Genomic DNA, 24,553 nt, shown 5'->3' with positions numbered 1-24,553 from the left:
CAACCAAATAAATTAACACTTTTCTTCCTCAAAGGAGAAACAGGACACATAAACTATTCACCCTTGGTTAAACACAGGGGAGGGAAGGAGCCACCATACAAGTGGGTAACAAGAAATTAGCTAAAATTTCAGTGAATTCTCAAAGGACAATTGTGGAGTGGATGTCATTTTGGAACAGATGGGAACCCCAGGCACAAAAGGACTCCACCAGAAAGATCATGGCAGGAGTCCAGCAAGAGCTGCCCTCAGTGGCACAAGCACAAAGAGGTGATCAGCTGCTGCTGGGGTTCAAAATGAAGCCAGAACTTTTCTCTGGTAGGAAGCCAAAACTTTAAATTGCTAAAGAAGGAGCAGGAAAGCAATGCAAAAAAAAAAAAAAAACCCATTTTTCCAAGGGAGGAATAAAAGTCAAACCCATTTGACCCTGGGGGAAGGGCAAAAAACACTCAGGTTACATAAAGATCCATTGCTTTGTAAAGAGGGACAGAAATTAAATACCTCTGTTTCATGGGAGGGGTACAAAACCTTTGGGGTGCAGGATCCTACACTAAAACCAAGCATAATCCTGTCACCACAGGAGTGGGGGTAGGGAGGACAAGGAACTCTCTCCCACCGAAGACCAACCCCAGACCCAGGCTGAGTTAGGCTACACTGGGAAGAGCAGGAAAACCAGTTTTCCCAATCAAATCACTGCAGATGGTGATTGCAGCCATGAAATTAAAAGACGCTTACTCCTTGGAAGAAAAGTTATGACCAACCTAGATAGCATATTCAAAAGCAGAGACGTTACTTTGCCAACTAAGGTCCGTCTAGTCAAGGCTATGGTTTTTCCTGTGGTCATGTATGGATGTGAGAGTCGGACTGTGAAGAAGGCTGAGCGCTGAAGAATTGATGCTTTTGAACTGTGGTGTTGGAGAAGACTCTTGAGAGTCCCTTGGACTGCAAGGAGATCCAACCAATCCATTCTGAAGGAGATCAGCCCTGGGATTTCTTTGGAAGGAATGATGCTAAAGCTGAAGCTCCAGTACTTTGGCCACCTGATGCGAAGAGTTGACTCCTTGGAAAAGACTCTGATGCTGGGAGGGATTGGGGGCAGGAGGAGAAGGGGATGGCCCAGGATGAGATGGCTGGATGGCATCACTGACTCGATGGACGTGAGTCTGAATGACCTCCGGGAGTTGGTGATGGACAGGGAGGCCTGGCGTGCTGCGATTCATAGGGTTGCAAAGAGTCGGACACGACTGAGCGACTGAACTGAACTGAACTGAAGGTGCAGGTCCATAGGATCTGCCCAACACTAAGGATGAACCATGGAATATAGATCTCCCTTTGTTTCCACCATGAGCCTAGCACCAGGTAACAAGCATCAACACCTACTGCTGGAGAGTGTCAAGTGCAGGGAGAAACATTCCCCTCTGAGATACAGATGTATAGAAATTACTAGAAGTTGAGAGTGAAGCTAGAACACTGATGAAAACCTTCCAGCTCCCTAAACTCTATTCCAAACATAAGGAAGAACTAAATTTGAAGTTGAGTTTGAATTCACTGTTGGAAGAATTTGAAATCTTTAGTGACTAAAGTTAATAAAAGAAATAAAAATCCCAAACCAGCTCAACTGCTGACTACCTTGAATTAAACCCCATACTAACAAACTGATAAGTGAAATGTGCCCATTTCTGGGCATAAATACTATTTGTCTCAGTCTCTACTGAAATGTCCATCAGTCAATAAAACAATTATGAGACAAAGAAATTCAAGAAAAGATGAACTACTGTAGACAATAGTTCATAGTGACAATAGTAACATAGTGATAGTAATATTATTATTATTATTAGTTAATGGTAACTAATAGTAATAGTTCTGTAGTCACCAGAATTGAACTCAAAGATGACTCAAATGTTGATAATATCAGATATGGCTTTAAAATAACTATGATTTAAAATCACAGAGAAAGAATAAGAACAGTGGCTGCTAGGGGTTGGGCAAAGAAGGAAATGGGAAGCTATGTTTAACAGGTATGGAGTGTCAATTTAACAAGATGAAAAGAGTCATGGAGATGGAGAGTGATGATGACTGTATAACATTATGAATCTATTTAATACCACTGAACTGTAGATTTAAATCTGCGAAAGCTCTCTGAATTTTACTAATATCAATTTTCTGGTTTTGATAATACACTACAATTATATAAGATGCTATGACTCTCAGTCTCCTTAAATATGGTTTTTACTGCAACTTCTTGTGAGTCTATTTCTAAATTCAAAGTTTAAAACATGTAAGAAAGATGAAAATAAGAGTCACAAAATATTTATAATTGCTGAAAGTGCCTAATGGGTTCAGTTCAGTTCAGTCGCTCAGTCATGTCCGACTCTATGACCCCATGAACTGCAGCATGCCAGGCCTCCCTGTCCAACACCAACTCCCGGAGTTCACTCAGACTCACGTCCATCGAGTCAGTGATGCCATCCAGCCATCTCATCCTGGGTCATCCCCTTCTCCTCCTGCCCCCAATCCCTCCCAGCATCAGAGTCTTTTCCAATGAGTCAACTCTTCACATGAGGTGGTCAAAGTATTGGAGTTTCAGCTTTAGCATCAGTCCTTCGAATGAACACCCAGGACTGATCTCCTTTAGGATGGACTGGTTGGATCTCCTTGCAGTCCAAGGGACTCTCAAGAGTCTTCTCCAACACCACAGTTTAAAAGCATCAGTTCTTCGGTGCTCAGCTTTCTTTAAAGTCCAACTCTCACATCCATACATGACCACTGGAAAAACCATAGCCTTGACTAAACGGACCTTTGTTGGCAAAGTAATGTAGCTGCAGGTTAATTATGTTATTATTTTTATAGATCCATGTATTCCTCCACTTCTCAAAAATTTGAGTCAATCCACTTTACTTTTTATTTTTAAATTATTTATTTAATTATGGGGCTTCCCTGGTAGCTCAACTGGTAAAGAATCTGCCTGCAATGTAGGAGACCCTGGTTCAATTCCTGGGTCAGGAAGATCCCCTGGAAAAGGGAATGGCTACCCACTCCAGTATTTTGGCCTAGAGAATCCCATGGACTGTATAGTCCATGTGTCACAAAGAGTCAGACACAACAGAGCGCCTTTCACTTTCACTTGTCTTTTATTTATGGCTGTGCTGGGTCTTCCTTGCTATGAAGGCGTTTCTCTAGTTGCAGGGGTCAAGGGCTACTCCTCAATGCAGTGTGTAGTCTTCTCATTGCAATGGCTTCTCGTGTGGAGTACTGGCTCTAGGGCACGTGGGTTTCAGTAGGTGTGATTCCTGGGCCCCAGAGGACACCCTCAATAGTTGTAGTACACGAGTTTAGCTGCTATACAGCATGTGGGATTTTCCCAAACCAGAACCCATGTCTCTGCTTTGGTAGGCAGATTGTTTACCACTGAGCCAGCAAGGAAGACTCACACCACTTTACTTCTACCAAAGACCTACATTATTACCTCTTTTTGCTAATCAAAAGAAATCTGAAAAGAATCTTCACTTTTACAAAAAATGGTGAAAGGTGAAAACAGCATTCAGGGTTTGTTTTGCAGCAAGCCAACATGCACCCTGAGCAGCGAGACTGGTACCATCAAGCTCCTTCCCCAGAAATCACACTCAGCATCTCAGCATCAAACTCTGAACTGTGTCTGTGACTATCTGTGCTATATCTTGATTTATTCTACACATCTATTAGCAAAAACTGTCCAGAGGTAACAGCTTCTTTGCTTTACGCTATTTGGCTTACAAAAGGTTTCATAGGAACGGTCTATTTTTGGAAAGCAGTAGGAACCTATATTTGAAAATTTCCATAATAAGACATTAAAGAAAAAAAGAACTATGATTAATAGATTAAAAGATCTAGTAAGAAAGCTAGATAATATTCATGAAAAAATAGGGAATTTAAGCAGAGAGAAAAAATTAAGAATCAAATGAAAACACTAGAAATAAAAAAAAAAAACATTAGTTTAACTTTAGAGATGACAAATCCCTTCAGTGAGCTCATTGCAAACTGGACTTCAGAACGTGAAGATAACATATCAAATGTTTTAACATATAAGTAATCAGAGTTGGAGAAGAAGAAAGAGAACAGGACAGAAAAAGTACCTGAAAAGATATGGCTAGAAATGTTCACATAAACACTCCCTAGAAATAGCACAAACTGTCAAAAAAAAAATTAATAGATATGAAAGCAGCCCCAAAAATGCATGCATACACAAAAACAATATAGCAGATTTCTTTTCACAACCTATGTACTCCAGTAGACACTGGAAGGATTTCTTTAAAGATGTGTAAGAAAAATTGTCAATCCAATTGTCAAAGGTCAACAATAAATTTCTGGTTTGCCCTCCCATCTTTCAGTTTTCTAAATCCTTTGCAGGATCCTTCAAGTCTATTCAACATACATTTTAGAATTCTCCAAGGTTCAGTTTCAGACAGGCAATCTCATTCTTGCTCAAAGTTTTAACCTTACCCACCGGGAGAAAACCCCAGTGTTTATATCTACTACTTACATCTCTTCTTAGCTGCCTACTTCTTATTTTTACTTTAGTGTTTCAAAGTCACTTATGTTCAACATGTCCAAACTGAAGCCACAATCTCATTTGACATGCTCTTCTTGCAACTCTTCCTATCTCAACAAATGCAATCACCATCATCAAGGAATTATCATTTGTCAGTGGTTCCTGACCCCTCTTTTTCAACCAATATCATGCCTATTCAATGGTGCTTCCTAAATATTCCCCATCTACGCAGTCCTCTATCTCAATCACCATTAGTCTAGTCCAAACTACAAATTTCTGTTTCCCTGAACTGTTTTAATGGGCTAGTCACTGATCCTCCTGTATCCAATTTTGCAGCCCTTAAATCCCATCTCCCTGCAACATCAAGAACAATCCTTTCCCAGATGTCAAAATTTTGCCTCATTTAGGCTCTGTTTAAAATCTTTCCATACCTTCACATTTGTCATAGGACTATGGTCAAGCTCCAAAATGCATAATGTGGACCTTACATACATTGCTAACTGCATCTTATCCCGCACTCCCCCAGTCACTCTGCCCTCCTGTCAGTTGCTCACAGATGTTATGCTCCCCCTTAGCACAGTGCCTACGTATCAGGACCAAAACTGGTGTTATGCTTTTAGAGATTGTTTGATATTTACTTATCAAGAAAAAGAACAGGCAAACTTAAAATTGTAAGCTGAAAGAAATATCTTTATAAAAAGAAGTAAATATCTTACCTCGACACAAATTCACTTAATTCTGAATATTCAGTGGGCTCCATTATTATGCTGAGGTCAGTAATAACAGAAGATAAATTCTCCTTATCCTAAAATAAGAACAAATAAATAAAGCTTTTTTTTGTATCAAAGCATAATCAACTTTTAAATAAGGAGAAAAAACTACTTTCAAAATACGCCAAATGAAATGTCACTAAGTTATAGGAAAAGTAACCAAATATGGGTTACTTAAAAAAAATTTTTTTATTGGAGTACAGTTGGTTTATAATGTTGTGCTAATTTCACATGGACAGCAAAGTGAATCAGTTATACATACACAGACATCCACAGTTTTTTTTTTTTTTTTAAGATTCTTTCCCAATATAGATCATTACAGAATACTGAGTAGAATTCCCTGTGCTACAGTCCTTATTAGTTATCCATTTTATATGTAAAATGTCTATACATGTCAAAAAGCTGGCTTAAAATTCAACATTCAAAAAACTAAGATCAGGGCATCTGATCCCATCACTTCATGGCAAATAGACAGGGAAAAAATGGAAATAGTGAAAGACTTTATTTTCTTGGGCTCCAAACTCACTGTGGACAGTGACTGTAGCCATGAAATTAAAGGACACTTTTTCTTGGAAGAAAACTTATGACAAATCTAGACAGCATAAACAGTGTATTAAAAAGCAGAGATATCCTTTACTAACAAAGGTCCATATAGCCAAAGCTATGTTTTTTTCAGTAGTCATGTATGGATGTGAGAGCTGGACCAAAAAGGAGGCTGAGTGCTGAAGAATTGATGCTTTCAAATGGTTTTGCTGGAGAAGACTAAGAGTCCCTTGGACAACAAGGAGATTAAACCAGTCAATCTTTAAGGAAATCAATCCTGAATATTTTTTGGAAGTATTGATGCTGAAGTAGGAGTTCCAATCCTTTGGCCACCTGATGCAAAGAGCCGACTCACTGGAAAAGACCCTGATGCTGGGAAAGATTGAGGGTAGAAGAAGGCGACAGAGAATGAGATGGTTGGATGGTATCACTGACTCAATGGACATGTGTTTGAGCAAACTTTGGGAGATAGTGAAGAACAGAGAAGCCTAGTGTGCAGTTCATGGGCCTGCAAAGAGTCAGACACAACTTAGTGACTAAACAACATGTCAATCCCAATCTTCTAATTTATCCCTTTCCTCCTTCCTCTTATTAACCATAAGTTTGTTTTTTACATCTGTGACTCTACTTATGTTTCGTAAATAATTTCATTCGTATCATTTTTTTTAAAGATTCCACATGTAACTGATATACATTTGTCTTTATCTGATTTCACTCAGTATGAGAATCTCTAGGTCCATCTATGTAGCTGCAAATGACATTATTCCTCCTTTTTATGGCTGAGTAATGTTCCACTGTACTGCATCTCCTTGATCCATTCTTCTGTCGATGGACACTGAAGTTGCTTCCATGTCCTGGCTATTGTAATCAGTGCTGCAATGAACACTGGGGTACATTATCCTTTCAAGGATACCACTCTAATGGCAGAAAGCTAAGAGGAACTAAACAGATTCTTGCTGAGGGTTAATGCTGCTGCTGCTGCTGCTAAGTCGCTTCAGTCGTGTCCTACTCTGTGCGACCCCATAGACGGCAGCCCACCAGGCTCCTCCGTCCCTGGGATTCTCCAGGCAAGAACATTGGAGTGGGTTGCCATTTCCTTCTCCAACGCAGGAAAGTGAAAAGTGAAAGTGAAGTCGCTCAGTCGTGTCCAACTCTTAGCAACCCCATGGACTGCAGCCTACCAGGCTCTTCCGCCCATGGGATTTTCCAGGCAAGAGTACTGGATTGGGTTGCCGTTGCCTTCTCAAAGGGTTAATAAAGAGAGTGAAAAAGCTGGCTTAAAATTCAGCATGCAAAAAACTAAGATCATGGCATTCCATCCTCTCACTTCATGGTAAACAGATGGGGAAAAAGTGGAAAGAGAGAAACAACAAAGAGTTGGACACAATTTAGTGACTGAACAATAAAAAAATCCTTTCTAACCATGTTTTTATTCAGATTCATTCCCAAGAATGGGATTGACAGCTCTATTTTTAGTCTTTTAAGGAACCTCCATACTATTCTCCATAACGGTTGTACTGATTTACGTTCCCACTGACAGTGTGAGAGGGTTCCGTTTCTCCACCCACTCTAGCATTTGTTTTTTGTAGATTTTTTGGTGATGGGTATTCTGACCATCACCAGAATCATCAGTGAGGTGATACCTCATTGTAGTTTTGATTTGTATTTTTCTAATAATTAGTGATGTTGAACATCTTTTCATATGCCTCTTGCTATCTCTGTCTTCTTTGGAGAAATGTCTATTCAGATGTTCTGCCCACTTCTTGATTGGGTTGTTCCATGTTTTGGTATTGAGTTGTATGAGCTGTATGTTTATTTCGGAGAGTGATCCCTTGCCAGTTGCTTCATTGGCAAATATTTTCTCCCATTTTGTGGGTTGTCTTTTCGTTTATGATTTTCTTTACTGTGCAAAAGGGTTACTTATTTTTTTAAAATATTATTTATTTAGTTATTTGGCTGTGCTGGGTCTTCACTGCTGCATGGGCTTTCTCTCTAGTTGCAGCAAGTGGGGGCACGGGTTTCTCACTGAGTTGGCTTCTCTTGCTGCAGAGCACAGGCTCTAGAGCATTCATGCTATAGTAACTGTGGCACATGGGCTCAGCAGTTGTGGCTCCTGGGCTCTAGAGCACAGACTCAGTAGTTGTGGTATAAACCTTAGCTGTCCTGCAACATGTGGGATCTTCCCAGGCCAGGGATCAACACTGTGTCCCCTGCATTAGCAGGCAGATTCTTTCCCACTGAGCCACCAGGGAAGATCTGGGTATTTCTTAAAAGAATGCCTCAGATCCTCACTCCAAACCTAAACAAAATGAAAATGAACGCTGACTGAATTACTTACTTCAATGTAAACACTGAAGTCATAAAATATTAGGAAGAAATATAGACATTTAACTGATTACTGAGTGAGAAAGAACTTTCTAAGTAAACAACAATAACAACAAAATAGCAAATGTGATTACACAAAAATATAAACTATTGATATAAAATGACATAACTAAAAGAAAAGTAATAAACAAGGAAAATTTGTTCTATAAACATGACAAGGAGATACGAAAACTTAAAAGAAAAAGGCAAAGAACACGAACTAAAAACATAGAGGTAAACGACAAGTTACATGGAAAAAAAATGTTCCCTCTGACAGGATAAATGTAAATATAAAACAATGAGATGACATGTTAATCCATAACATCATTTTGATAATACATAACATAAAAAGTTTATACTCTCTGCCTCAGCAATTTGAATTCTAATATATCATTGACTCTTTGCAACCCCATGGACTGTAGCCTACCAGGTTTCTCTGTCCATGGGATTTTCCAGGCAAGAATACCAAAGTGGGTTGCTATTTCCTCCTCCAGGGGATAGTCCCAACCCAGGGATCGAACCCTGGTCTCCTGCAATGCAGGCAGATTCTTTACCATCTGCACCAATTTGTATTTTAAAGAAATATGAAATGAAGACAAAGCTTAACAGCTCCTTACTACAAAAATATAAAACAACACTATTATATACAACAATGAGGATTGTGAAATAAACTTAAATATTTTGATGTGCAAAATCAAGGTTTTCTTCTTTAGTAAATTTTCTCATACTATATATTTACCTATCATTTCTATTTCATTTTTTTTTTTGAGAAAGTCACACAAATCTTTGTCTTTCAGATTTTTCTTCTTTTCAGTTGTACTTGTGATTTTTCTCAAGCCTATCCTCCATATTCTATTCCTGCTGCTGTTGCTGCTAAGTCATTTCAGTCGTGTCTGATTCTGTACAACCCTATAGACGGTAGCCCACCAGGCTCCCCCGTCCCTGGGATCCTCCAGGCAGCAATACTGGAGTGGTGTGCCATTTCCTTCTCCAATGTATGAAAGTGAAAAGTGAAAGTGAAGTTGTTCAGTCGTGTCCACTCCTAGCGACCCCATAGACTGCAGCCCACCAGGCTCCTCTGTCCATGGGATTCGCCAGGCAAGAGTACTGGAGTGGGTTGCCATTGCCTTCTCCTATATTCTACTCATAGCTACTCCTAATTTAGTTTTCAGCACTATAATCATTTTATTCTTCCTTCCTTCCTTTCTCTCAGCTGTCTTTCCCTTTTATTCAGTTTTCTTTGATTGTTTTCATTTGAGAATGTAAACAGTTACAATATAGCATGTTCTTGCATTTCCTGGATTCATTCTTTCCAAGAGACTTTAACTCTATTTTCTAATTCCTTTCATGGCAAAAGCCTAAATGATGATCAACAAACTCTGTACCATCTTTGTGCTGTGTACTCTGTGGATCTTTTTTGTTTACAGGAGTAGATCCAGCAATTTCTGCTATTTCCTAAGGATACAGGATGAGCAGATAAATGAATGACTCTTCCCCATTTGTCTGGGTGTATCTGACTTTTCAGTATTTTCAGCCGCTGAAGAAATGGGTATTAATGGCCTATAACCTTTGTTTAGTTTTTCAGCTGCTCAAGAATATAGTGGGAATTATTAGGAGCAGCTGTAGTTAAAGTAGACTGTGGGCATCTACTACCATATCCAATCAGAAACAAATTTCCAGAATACTCTTACAACTCAATAATAAAAAGACAAATAACCCAATTAAAAACTGGGCAATGGATCTCAACATACATTTCATCAAAGATGATAATACAAACGGCCAATAAACTTATGAAAAAATGCTCAACATACGAGTCATATCTGGTACTTCCATCTGACCCAGTAATTTTCTGGTGGTGGTGGTTTAGTCGCAAAGTTGTGTCCAACTCTTGTGATTCTAAGGACTGTAGCCTACCAGTCTCCTCTGTCCATGGGGTTTCAAGGCTAGAATACTAAAGTGAGTTGCTATTTCCTTCTCCAGGGAATTTTCTCAACCCACGGACTGAACCCAAGTCTTCTTCATTGCAGGTGGTCTCCTGCTTAGCAGGTATATTCTTTACCACTGAGCCACCAAGGAAGCCCCATAGTAATTCTCTACCTAGATATACACAAGAAAAATGAAGCATATGTCCACTGAAAAACCTATACATGAGTAGTTTCAGAAGTGTGATCCATAACAACCAAAAGGAAAAAACAAGCTGCCAAATGTTTCTTAGCTGATGAATGAAAAAAACAAAATGTGATATATCCTCACAACACAGCTAGAAAAAAAGAATGAAGTTAACAATACATGTGTAACATGAATGAATGAATCCTGAAAACAATGGTGCTAAGTAAAAGAAATTGGCCAAAAAAAGACCAAAAATTATGTAACTCCACTTTTATGAAATGCCCAGAATAGGCACATCTATAGAGACAGAAGATATGGGTAAGTTAGGTTTGGGCAGAAGGGCAAATGAGGGGTGATAAAGAACATGAAGTTTCTCTTTGAGGTAATAAAGTTCTAAACTGGATGTGGTGATGGTTGCACAAATCTGAATAGATTAAAAACTGCTAAATGTATACCTTAAATGGATGAATTATATGGTATGTGAACTACATCTCATATAAAGCTATGATAACCCACACAGACAAAAGAAAAAGAAAGGAAAGAATCCCAGAGGAGTATCTTGTCTTTGTTTGATTATTCGTGTGTGTGTTGGATTTTGGCCTTTTACCCACTAGAAAAGGCAAATTATCTTGTCATTATACAGCCTACGATTTACACGTTTTGGATATTAATACTTTATTAGATATGATTTGCAACTATTTTCTCCCATTCAGCCTTGTCATTTTGTTGATGGTTTCCTTTCTGTGCAGAAACTTTTTAGTTTCATATAGTTCCACTTGTTTATTTTTGCATTTGGTGTCAAATCTAAAAAGTCATTGTCAGAGTGATGTCAAGAGGCTTACCACCTATGTTTTCTTCTAGCATTTTTATGGTCTCAGGTCTTACATTTACATCTTTAATCTATTTTGAGTTAATATTGTTAATTGTTGATTAGAGTTAGGTTTGTGTATGACATAAGAGTGGTCCAGTTTCATTCTTTGGCATGTGGCTATCCAGTTTTCCCAACATCATTTATTGAAGAAACTATCCTTTCCCCATTCTATAGTCTTGGCTCTTTTAACATAAAGTGAAAGTGAAAGTCACTCAGTTGTGTCTGACTCTGCGACCCCATGGACTCTATAGTCCATGGAATTCTCCAGGCCAGAATACAGGAGTGGGTAGCCTCTCCCTTCTCCAGGGGATCTTCCCAACTCAGGAATCAAAACCAGGTCTTCCTCATTGCAGGTGGATTCCTTACCAGCTGAGCCACCAAGGAAGCTCAAGAATACTGGAGTTGGTAGCCTATCCCTTCTTCAGTGGATCTTTCTGACCCAGGAATTGAACCAGGGTCTCCTGCACTGCAGGTGGCTTCTTTACCAACTGAGTTATCAGGTAAGCAGACATAAATTAACTCATATGTATGAGTTTATTTCTTGGATTCTTTATTCTGTTCTATTGACATATGCGTCTGCTTTATGCCAAGACAATATTGATTAGATCTCTATAGCTTTGTAATACAATTTGAAATCAAGATGTGTAATGGTTCCAGGTTTGCTCTTTCCCAAGACTGCTTTGGCTACTTGAGATATTTTGTGCTTCCAAACAAATTGTAGGAGTTTCTTCTAGTTCTGTGAAAAACACACTGGAACTCTGGTAGGCATTGCACTGAATCTGTATATAGCTTTCGGCTGTGTGGACATTTTAACAATGTTAATTCTTCCTATCTACGAGCATGGAATATCTATTTACTTCTGTTCTAAATTTCTTTCATCAATGTCTTATAGCTTTCTGTGCATAGGCTTTTCATCTCCTTGGTTAAACTTATTGTAGGTATTTTATTCATTGTGATGCTATTGTAAATGAAATTGTTTCCTTAATTTCTCTGGTAGCTCATTATTAGCGTATAGAAATGCAACAGATTAATCGATTTTGTATCCCACAACTTAACTGAATTTGTTCATTTATTCTAACAGTTTTCTGGTGGGGAGGAAGCCTTTAGGGTTTTCTATAAATAATAACATATATCATCTATGAAATAGTGGCATTGTTACTTCTTTCTTTCTGATTTGGATGCCTTTCATTATTATTTAAATTTTATTTATTTATTTTTTGGCTGCATTGGGTCTTCATTGCTGCGTGTAGACTTTCTCTAGTTGCAGAAAGTGGGGGCTATTCTCTAATTGTGTTGTGTGGTCTTCTCATTGAAGTGACTCCTCCTGCTGCAGAGCACTGGCTCTAGGGCACATGGGCTCAGTAGTTTTGGCTCATGGGTTTAGTTGTTCTGTGGCGTTTGGAATCTTCCTGAACCAAGGATAGAACCCATGCCCACTACAGGCGGATTCTTAGCCACTGTGCCACTAGCAAAGTCCTTTTTTTAAGAAATATAACTGATCTGGCTATGACTTCCAATACTGTGTTGGATAAACATGGCAAGAGTAGGCATCCTTTGTCTTATCTGAGATCTTACTGCTAAGTTACTTCAGTCACGTCTGACTCTTTGTGGCCCCACAGACTTTAGCCCCGCCAGGCTTCTCTGTCCATGGGATTCTCTAGGCAAGAATACTGGAATGGGTTGCCATTTCTTACTCCGGTGAAATCTTACAGGAAGAGTTATTTTCACTGTTGAGCTTATATTTTGAGGTATATTCCTTCTATACTCACTTTGTTGAAATGATTAAATGGTTAAATTTGCTAAATGGTTATTGACTTTAATCAAATGCTTTTTTTGCATGTATTGAGATAATCATATTAACTTTTTATCCTTATTTTTCTGTTAATGTGGTATACACATCAATTGATTTGCAAATTTTTAACAATTTCTGCATCCCTGAAATAAATTTCACTTGATCATCATGTATGATCCTTTTAATGCATTGTTGAATTTAGTTTGTTAATATTTTATTAACGATTTTTGCATGTATGTTCACCAGGGACATTGGGTTATGATTTTCTTCCTTGTGCCCTTGTCTGTTTGGGGTATCAGGGTAATGCTGGCCTTAAACAGTGAGTTCAAAGTGCTCTTCCTCTGCTTTTTGGAATAGTTTTAGAAGCACTGGTATTAATTCTTTAATTGTTTGGTACAGTCATCAGTGAAACCGTCTGGTCCTGGATTTCAGTTAGTTGGGCGGTTTTAAATTATTGATTCAATCTATTAGTAATTAGTCTGTTCAGATTTTCTATTTCTTCCTGATCAGCCTTGGAAGGTTGTTTTTATCTGTTTATCCATTTGTTGGTGCATAATTGTTCATAGTAGTCTCTTATGATCCTGCAGTAGCAGCTGTAACGATTCCTCTTTCATTTCTGATTTTTAACTTTTTTCTTTTTCTTCATGAGTCTAACTCAACGTTTATTCAGTTTTGACTATCCCTTCAAATTACTGGCTCTTAGTTTCATTGATCTTTTCTAATGTCTTTTTAGTTTCTATGTCATTTGTTTCTGTTCTGATCTATGTTCAGAGTTTTCCTTGTTTTGGCCACACCACATGGCTTGTGGGGTATTAGTTCCCAGGGATCAAACCCAGGCCCTCCGCAGTGAGAGTGCAGAGTCCTAACCACTAGACCACCAGGCAATTCTGCTGATCTATGTTATTTATTCCCTTCCTTCTGTTATCTTTGGGTTTCATATCTATAATTTGATACTGGAATATAGCCGATTAACAATGTTGTGATATTTTCAGATGGAGAGCAAAGGGACTCAGCCATACTCCCATAAATAATTATTGTAGTTAGTTGTTTTTACTACTTTTTTCTTTTAACCTTCATACTAGCTTTATAAGTGATTAATTCACTACCTATCCTGACCTGTGGCAGTCCATGGGGTTGCAAAGAGTCGAACACAACTTAGCAACTGAACAACAACAATTATATATTTACATTTACCAATGACATTTATACTTTCATGTTTTCCTGTTACCAATTTACTGACCTTTCTTTTCAGCTTAAAGAAATCCCTTTAACATTTCTCTTAAGGCTGGTTTAGTGGTGATAAATTCCTTTAGCTTTTGCTTATCTGCAAAACTCTTTTATCTTTCCTTCAATTCTGAATCATAACTTTGCCAAGTTTAATCTTGGTTGCAAATTGTTTTCTTTCAGCACGTTGAATACATCCTGCCACTCTCCTCTGACCTGCAAAGTTTCTGCTAAAAAACCTGCTGAAAGTCTTTAGGGAATTCCCTTATATGTAACAATTGTTTTTCTCTTGTTTGTTGCTTTTAAGAGTCTCTTCTTGGTTTCAATTTTTGGTATTTTTTGATTTTAATGTGTCTCTGTGTGGGGTTTTGGGGGGTTTCTCTAACATGGAACTCTATGGGGTTCCTAGATCTGAAGAACTGTTTTACAGTTTAGGGAAGTTAAATTGCCACCATTATTTGTTCAAATATGTTTTTGTACTTTCTCTTCTCCTTCTGGGATGCCTATATGTGAAGGTTAGCATACTTCATTTTATCCCATAAATCCCTTAAGCTACCTTCATTTTCACTCTTTTTCCCTCTTGTTGCTTTGATCTGGTGAGTTTCTGTGCCCTGTGTTTGAGTTCACTGATCTTTTATTCACCATCATGTTGTCAGCTGTTAAAATTCTCTAACATATTTTTCAATTCAGTTATTGTATTCTTCAGCTCTGGGACTTCTGTTTGGAACTTATTTCCGTATCTTTGTTGAAGTTCTTAAAGTCTTCATGCATTCTTTCCCTGAGTTTGGTTAGCATCTTTGTGACCATTACTTTGAACTCTTCATCAGGTAAATTACTTATCTCTGCTTCATTAAGGTTTTTTTCCTGAGGGTGTATCTTGTTCTTTTTTGTTTCAAACATACTACTCTCTTTCTTCATTTTACCTGATTGTCTTTGTTTGTTTCTATGCATTAGATGAAACAGCCACCTCTTCAGGTTTGAAGGGCTGGCTCTGTGTGGGAGGTGAACCTTATTGTTCAACCCTGTCATTGTTCTTGGTTGTCTCACATAACTTTGTGATTACCCAAGCTGTCAATTTTATTTTTTATAGCTCCCAGTAGTTGAACTTGTACCAATACAAATATTCTTTTTAATTTAAAAAGTTCCCTATTTTTGGATCATTTTTTCCAGTTCGTTGGGTTCCAGGGAGAGTAGTTACAAAAATACATTCAATTTGTCTCTTACTCCACGAACTGCCACTCATTTGATTTATTGTGCTACATGGACTATGAATGCTGATACATGTTAATTCTAATATTCTTGCAACTCCTCACAAAGAGTACAACACTAACAACATCAGACAGTAAATCTGGAGAAAAGAGTTGTATGCTCCAATTGCATATGACAAGAAGAACTGTGCCAACATGGGTAATCATTCAAACATTCTGGGTGTTTCCCTATATAGTAAGAGCGTTGAGCCAGATAATCTATCAGTTTACTTTTGGTCCCAGCATCCTATTTATACGATTTTAGGTCACCTGTGGTTTCTAACACTGTACTACCATGATTTCATAACAATATTCTATAAGTAAGATAGATTTATTAGATTACTTTTAAACTTTCTGATAGCTAAACATCTCCCTCTAGTGGAAATTTTGTTTTTTAAAAATGTTTTAGAACATAAAATATAGCTATTTCTTTACCACTGCTTTTTTTCTATCAGTCTCAACTATAAAAATCTGCCCAACATGTAAAATGGTAAAAGTATTTTAGAAGGCACTTTGGCACTATCAGTCAAAATTTACATGTACATCTCCTTTAACCTGGCGATTCCACTAGAGATACAGTTCTAAGGTATAGAGAGAAACAGAGTGTTCTTAACATAGCTTGGGACAGCATGCTCTTTCTGTAGCAAATTAGGTAAAACCAAGCAGTTCAAAAGCACCTGCTGCTGCTGCTGCTGCTAAGTCGTTTCAGTCGTGTCCGACTCTGTGCGACCCCATAGACGGCAGCCCACCAGGCTCTCCCGTCCCTGGGATTATCCAGGCAAGAACACTGGAGTGGGTTGCCATTTCCTTCTCCAATGCATGAAAGTGAAAAGTGAAAGTGAAGTCGCTCAGTCGTGTCCAACTCTTAGTGACCCCATGGACTGCAGCCTACCAGGCTCCTCTGTCTATCTACTTTGAAATGTATATAATAACAACCTATGTCCCTTGAGAGATTCAGTGATTATTGAGTTCTAGGTCTTTCAAATTGTATAAATTGTTCTTCTCCTTAGATTTTTTTTCCTGCATCTCCTGAAGTATATGGGACAGAAACTGCTGGTAGTCCCCAATATATGGACTTCTTTCTTGCTCCAATTTTTCCATTGGCCACATGGCCATGCATAATGAAGACTAAATTTCCAGCCTCCCCTGCACTTATTTATTGGCCATTAGAATGCAGGTGAAAATGATGGCTATTACAATTTCTAAAAAATGCTGTTCAATGGAAAAGGTGAGCCCGTTTGCCCAGCCCTTTCCCAATGTCTGAAATGCTGAAGTGATAACTGCACCACAATGTGGCAGCCACGTGGGTGATGGCAGAGCCTGATGATCATAAAACCACCATACTAGCCCTTGAAAACAGATCTTGCAATTTTGTTTAAGCAACAGAGAAATAAACTTCTAGTATTCTGAATCTTCCTTTTTATTAAATTTTCTACTATATGGAGCACAACTAATTTTAATTCATTAAGCATATGAGCTAACAGTGTAACTGCAGGCCATTACAAAATGGTTACAAAATTTTCAATCATGGTTTGGTAGCATGAGGATCAGAATATTAACTTAAAGTACTGTGGATAGGGAGGTGAGGTCTGGGCTGGTGTCACTACTGTCTGGTAGGAGGTAGGGAGTGTAGCCACTACAGTATGGGTAGCAGGCCCTGTATGGCAGGCCCCACATGGCTCTGGTCCTGTCTATGTGACCTCATGGTGGACACCCAGGACCATTCAAGTCAAGCCACTGTGGGAACTGACCAGTTCATGCTAGGAATGCCTCTGGTCAAATATAGCCATTCTTCAGAAGCACATCACATTATTTTTTAAAATGTCCCTAAATTAAAACCTTATGTGTGATCTGACTTCTGATGTGATCAAATTGCCACTTGATGCTTTCCTTCAAAGGATTAAAGTGACCACAAGTATGCAACTTCAACAAAATGAAATTAAAACATTCTATTCCATTTTCTCTCTCAGACTAAAGCCCCACTAATGAGCACACCAATCAACTTTTGGCCACAACCTACCCTGGAATGTACAGCTGCACCAAGTGGGTTGTTCATCTCAACTTTAGAGTATCGCCTTTTTTCCAACTGGACTCATGTACAGCTTCCCATACATGTCCCTTGGACTGCAAGGGGAGCAAACCAGTCAATCCTAAAGGAAATCAACCCTGAATATTCACTGGAAGGACTGATGCTGAAGCTGAAGTTCCAATATGTTGGCCACTTGAGGCAAAGAGCCTACTAATTAGAAAAGACCCTTATGCTGGTAAAGGTTGAAGGCAGGAGGAGAAGGGGATGACAGAGGATGAGATGGTTGGATGGCATTACCAACTCAATCGACATGAGTTTGAGCAAACTCCAGGAGATGATGAAGGACAGGGAAGCCTGGCGCCCTGCAGTCCACAAGGTTGCAAAGAGTCAGACATGACTGAGTGACTGAACAACAACTTCCCAAGGATGAGCCTAATTTTACCAGCAATCTGGCTTCTCTCCAGATAACCCAGGAAGTGACTATAAAAAAGATGAATAACAATGGAAGAAAAAGCCTGTAGAAGCCCAAGGCTACTATTAGGTTGATACAAAAGTAACTGAAGTTCCGGACGGTGAATTTCAAATCATTATAACTAAGCTCAAACACATCTTTATTAATCAAAATAGGAACCATTACAATCAAAACATTTTTACCAATGAGAAATAAGTTTGTTTATTACTGTAGCATAAAAATTCATGCTTTGGGATTCAACAAACTCTTGGAAAGCGTTTTCTGCCTCCCGCTGGGTATGGTAACATTTTCCCTGCCAAAAGTTGCTTTGAGAAGGTAGTAGTCAGTTGACAAGAGGTCAGGTGAATATGGCAGATGAGGCAAAAGTTCATAGTCTGAATCGTTCAACTTCTGAAGCATTGGTTGTACAACATGGATTCAAGCACTGTTGTGGAGCAGACTTGGACCCATTCTATTGATCAATATTGGCTTCAGGTGTTGCAGTTTTTGGTGCACCTCATCCATTTGCTGAGCATATTTCTCTGATGCAATGGTTTTGCTGAGATTTAGAAAGCAGGAGTTGATCAGATGGGCAGCAGACCACCAAACAGTGACCATGACTTTTTTCTGGTGCAAGTTTGCTTTGGGAAGTGCTTTGGCGCTTCTTCTCAGTCCAACCACTGAGCTGGTCACTGTCAGTTGTTGTATAAAATCCAGTTTTTATCACACATCACAATCTAATTGAAAAATGGTTCACTGTTGTTGCACAGAATAAGCTAAGATGACATTTCAAACCAATGGTTTTTAAATTTTCGGTCAACTCATGAGGCATTCATTTACTGAGCTTTTCCACCTTTACAATTTGCTTTGAATGCCAAATGACCACCGAATGGTTGACATTGAGTTCTTTGTCAATTTCTCATGTAGTTGTAAGAGGGTCAACTTTGATGATTGCTCTCAGTTGGTCACTGTCAACCTACGATGGCCAGCTAGTAGGCTCCTCATTTTCAAGGCTCTCATCTCCTTTGCAAAACTTCTTGAACCACCACTGCACTGTATGCTCGTTAGCAGTTCCTGGGCCAAATGTGTTACTGATGTTATGAGTTGTCTCTTCTGCTTTACGACCCATTTTGAATGCAAATAAAAAAACTCCTCTAATTTGCTTTTTGTCTAATATCATTTCTACAGTCTAAAATAAATATAAAATAAACAGCAAGTAATAATTATCAAAGAAATATAAAGTGAGAAATGCACATTAAAATGATGTATAAAATAACCATATTTACTTAAGAATGTATTCCAATATCAAGCAGCAAAGTTCAACAATGCAAAACTGCAATTACTTTTGCACCAACTTAATAGGATGTCCCTGAGCCGTTTCCTGGACATGTATACACGGAAAGTGCAGATGTTTTAAGACAGAGAACTAGATCTCAGAGCTCTGATTCTGCCAACCTGACACAATCCATAGGCCTGACCATTAATGGAGGCAAGAAAGCAAATAAGCATTTGGTATATCACCACTCTTAAGTTTAGGATCACGCTAGCCAGAAAGAAAAGGCAGTTGGTCCAACTATGCATCTTTCTGCAATGGGACAACATCCAGGAATTCTGAGGAGTCTGGAGTCCTGGAACGGGCTGTTCATCATAAACGAGATCAACTCAATTGGGTCCATATTTTATTCTAGTCTTTAGCAGATTATCTTTGAGGTCATGCAGAACTATAGTATCATCCTGAGAATTTTGCATGGCTTCAAGGTCTAGTGCCAACCCGCCAGCAGTGTATTTCCAAGGATACTCATCACCCATGTACCTGACATCCTGCTCAACTGGTTTTGGTAATGCCACACTGTGGATGTTCTTGGTCACTTTGACAGACTAAAGAGAGATACCCTGAGGTGGGAGCAAGTTGGAAACTCTGTCATCAGATGAGAGACCTAGTCAGTTCTCAGCCTGCCAGGGTCAGTGGTGACAACCAGGGACATAGACTGCAAAGAGTTCTCAAGAGGCAAAACTTCTAGTGCAGATACCTAGACCCAATCACTCATGACTAGTTGGGGGTAACTTCTAATATCTGGCATCAATTCCTATCGCATACAAAAAGGGACAACTTGAGGCTATTTCTGTGGCTGAGGATAAGCATGAGGAATCCGGGCACAGTACTATGAGTGCAAGCAAGCAGCTTATCCCTGTGACCTGGCTGTGACAACTGGTCTACATTCACTTTAGTTATCTTATGAACTGAGCCCAAGGCAACTTGCCTGTCCTTATCTGTTCTCTCCTCTATACATTCTCCCTATAGGCCCAAACTCATAAAACAAACTGATAGAAATTGTTTTTTTGCTATCAAAGCACATGTCCAGACTTGGTTAGTTCTCAAAATTATGCCTGGATCCAACTCTTCTTGGAGCCAGACTTTGAAGATGTCTGAGTCTTGTTCTCCCTATGCTGGCCAGGGGTTGCATGTTAACATTCTGTCTGCTTTCTGATTTTATGTGAAAATCCTAGCCAAGAGTATCTTCCTCCAGTGTTGTGCCTCAGTAGTCCTGTATAACTTGCTGGCATAACCACGACCATCCTGAAGTCTAATCCTTTAGCTCTGAACAGTCTTCAGATTGTGGTGATCCCAGATGACCAGAACTATAGGAGAGGCCAGAGGAAGAACACCAACTGTGCTACTCACAAATTCCTGCCTCACAGCAAATGGTGAGATAATAAATGGTTTTTGTTGTTTTAAACTGTTCAATTTGGGAGAAAGTGTTAAGCAGCAATAAATAACTAACAGATGATTGATGACTGAGATATTAGTTGACTACTGAGGGCATCCAAGACTGTTCACATGACCTCAGGGCTCACACTGGAATCCCACAAACATCTCATTACCTCTGTTCCAATAAAGACTACGCTCTCAGCAATAATACTACCATATGCAGTTGCTAGGGTATTCATATTTAAAAGAAAAAAAAATTCTTATGGTATCACTTTGTACAAACATGCTACAAGGGGTCCTGCTCAGGAATGTCTCCTCAACTCAGCCACTGCTGAAGACAGGGGTGTGGGGTATTTTTATTTCATAGCAGCAGAATCTGTGTCATCTACCACAATATGTTCCTTAATTTACCTGGATTTCCAGAATCTGAAATTCAAGCTGAAACGTAATCATGTGGCAATTTCCTGATAATCTGTGTTTCTGCAAAACTTTTTTAATACCTATAAATCAGAAAAACAAAAATTTTTGTTTGCAAATAACAATTTTCTTTAAATATCAATTATTTAATTTTGTGTGGGTATCTATAATACAGGTGGGTTTATGTGTGAGAGTGTTAGCATGTGCATTGAAAATACGTGGAAGGATGTGCACCTTTGAGAAATATGATTAAAGATAACTTGTATTTTCTAGTTCTCAATGATACCAAAGATTAAGGTAAGAAATAGAAATATGATCGTATAACCCTAGACAAATTTGAATTATGATAATTGTTGGTATTTTTCGTATTTTCAACATTGTCTGGTTCCAGTTAGACAATAAATTAAATCCATGCAATTATCTCAGTTAACTCTCAAAGCATTACTAAAATGATGGCAAAAGTACTTTTTAGGTATAACATGAATACACTCATAAAATGTTCTATTCTTAAGTATACAGCATGCTGCTACTGCTAAGTCACTTCAGTCGTGTCCGACTCTGTGCAACCCCATAGACGGCAGCCCACCAGGCTCCTCTGTCCCTGGGATTCTCCAGGCAAGAATACTGGAGTGGGTTGCAATTTCCTTCTCCAATGCATGAAAGTGAAAAGTGAAAGTGAAGTTGCTCAGTCGTGCCCGACTCTTAGCGACCCCATGGACTGCAGCCTACCAGGCTCTTCCGTCCATGGGATTTTCCAGGCAAGAGTACTGGAGTGGGTTGCCACTGCCTTTTCCGATACAGCATGATATATATATATGTTTACAAGTGTTTCCCAGTAACCACCACCAAGATCAAGACACAGAAATTTTAACATATTGCATAAAGTTCCTTCATGCCTTTTCCAAGTTATACAATATGTCTCAGAAAGGAGATAACCATGATTCTGACTTTATTATATTTTTTTAATGAAGTTATTTTTAGAAGGACACAATTCACTCTTTTTTTAAACTCGAATATAGGTACTATACAATATATGTTACAGGTAGATAATACAGTGATTCACAATATTTAAAGGTTATACTCCTTTACAGTTATTATAAAATATTTGCCATATTCCCCATGTTGTACAATATACCTTTATAGCTTATTTTATACCTAATAGTTTGTACCTCTTAATCTACCCCTGTATTGGCCTTTCTACCAGAAGGGCACAACTCTACAAGAATAAAGAGAAAAAAGATGAGAGTAAACTAATTTTACAAGCTGAAAATCAGATGGATCAGCCGGATATTATGTGAAAAATTGAAACTAACCTGGCAGAGCCAGGAAAATTGAAATCTAAGCCAGCAATGGGAAAAGCTGTGAATCAAGCCCATTCTAAATACATTCTGGGAATTCTCCAGTGATCCAGTGGTAAAAAATTCACCTGCTAATGCAAGGGACACAGGTTTGATCCCTGTCCAGGAAGATGCCATATGCCACAGGGCAACTAAGCCCATGCACCTCAACTACTGAAGCTGATGCCCTCTACAGCCTGTGCTCCACAACAAGGGAAACCACTGCAATGAGAAGTCCATGTACAACAAATGGAGAGTAGTCCCTGCTGGTCACAACTGGAGAAAGCCCACGTGCAGCAACAAAGACCCAGTATAGTCAAAAATAAAGAAATAAACAAGCTAAAAAAAATTTTTAAAGGCATTCTGAATGGGCACTACCACTTAGGTATCTTCTAGGGTAAACCTGGGACTCAAAATGGAAAGACAGACTTGTGCACAGTAAAACTTCACTCTCCATACTCTCTGTATTCTAACTATTCAAGTACCTGATGTGTCTAAATTTCATCACTCATTTCTACATGTAATTCCACTGAAGTGAGCTGTCCATGACCTTTGAAGTATCACTCTCCCTCTCCCCAGTCAGGAGGGTTATTTTCGTAGGAATCAGAAAGCATTTCCTAAAATGATTCCTTCTTTTACACAAAGATGCCAACATACAACTGTAGAGCTGAATTAGCTTCTCTTTGTTAGCATATCACAGATTCTTAGTAATATAGCATTAGTCACTGGGACCAGAAACCCTCCTCTGCCAAATGATCCAGTTCTTGAAATATCTGAGTATGAGAGATGACACAGTTCTCATATCAGTAGTGAACAATAGCTAAGATTTACAAACTAATAGTGTTTTCCTTAAAATCACTTATCTCTGTTACTTTACTACTCAGGTACACAATGAGAGACCATGTCTTCTTTAATATCTATATCAGGCAGCTTTTAAGAATATTACACACACTGTAAAGTTCAATAGACACCTGACAAACAAGTTTACCACAACCACACATTCAAATCGTTACCTCCGAGAATTTATTTCAATGATAAGAAAACTAATTTTCTATGCATAATAAGGTAAACCTCAATACTACTTCCTGATTGAAATTAATGCTTACTCTGGAAATTCCCTGGGAGTCTAATGGTTAAGACTCAACACTTTCACTGGTGTGAGATCAGGATCAATCCCTCGTTGGAAAACTAAAATTAAGATTCTGAAAGCCATTTGGTGCAGCTAAAAGAAAAAAAAAATTGCTTACTCTTTTCCGCCATCTCAGTGCTAGTTAGGTCTTCTGTGTTCTTGCAGTAATTTCTTATACTGATACCACTAAGTTTACTTAGAAATTGAAGTTCAGATTCTAAACTTCCAAGATGACTTCTCAGATCTTTTGACAATCCCCATTCTTCAGAATCTGATTGGTGTATTTCTTGAAACGATTTCCTAAAAAGAACAAAACACAGATAATTACTCCAATGAAGAAACTACTAACAAGTGTTTCAACTGACATCTATAAATTTCTTCAAATCATTCCCATTTGATCCTTCTTATTCTTTTCCCATTAAAACACTAGTAGGATTTTTCTTAAAATCAGTGTGGTTATTAACATTGCAGCCATTAATCTCAATATAAAACATCCTAAAGTTAGAGGTGGCAAAAACACATAGAAGAACTGTACAAAAAAGATCTTCCCGACCCAGATAATCACGATGGTGTGATCACTCACCTAGAGCCAGACATCCTGGAATGTGAACTCAAGAGGGCCTTAGGAAGCATCATTATGAACAAAGCTAATGGAGGTAATGGAATTCCAGTTGAGTTATTTCAAATCCTAAAAGATGATGCTGTGAAAGTGCTGCATTCAATATGCCAGAAAACTCGGCAGTGGGCACAGGACTGCAAAAGGTCAGTTTTCATTTCAATCCCTAAGAAAGGCAATGCCAAAGAATGTGCAAACAACCACCCAACTGCACTTAATCTCACACACTAGTAAAGTAATGTTCAAAATTCTCCAAACAAGGCTTTAGCAATGCATCAACTGTGAATGTCTAGATGTTCAAGCTGGTTTTAGAATAGGCAGAGGAACCAGAGATAAATTGCCAACATCTGCTGGATCATGGAAAAAGCAAGAGAGTTCCAGAAAAACATCTATTTCTGCTTTATTGACTATGCCAAAAC

At 38.6% G+C, this 24,553-nt stretch overlaps 1 protein-coding gene across 1 annotated transcript in view; it reads right to left on the bottom strand.

The window, feature by feature from the left end:
• The window catches only part of LOC120867416 (centromere protein P), a 236,777-nt gene that overhangs the window by 188,643 nt on the left and 23,581 nt on the right, over positions 1–24,553 (bottom strand). Inside the window, exons 2-4 of the mRNA XM_040245881.1 lie at positions 23,637–23,818; positions 21,047–21,135; positions 5,242–5,330 (exon numbers count right to left, since the gene is read on the bottom strand). Of these exons, the coding sequence (XP_040101815.1) occupies positions 5,242–5,330; positions 21,047–21,135; positions 23,637–23,818 (360 nt within the window). The remainder of the gene's footprint in view (positions 1–5,241; positions 5,331–21,046; positions 21,136–23,636; positions 23,819–24,553) is intronic.

Source organism: Oryx dammah, unplaced genomic scaffold (genome assembly GCF_014754425.2).
Source record: "Oryx dammah isolate SB20612 unplaced genomic scaffold, SCBI_Odam_1.1 HiC_scaffold_1, whole genome shotgun sequence".
In the NCBI taxonomy this organism is placed as follows: domain Eukaryota; kingdom Metazoa; phylum Chordata; class Mammalia; order Artiodactyla; family Bovidae; genus Oryx; species Oryx dammah.
Note: the sequence above shows the minus strand (reverse complement) of the source record. Positions and strands in the feature narration are given on the sequence as shown.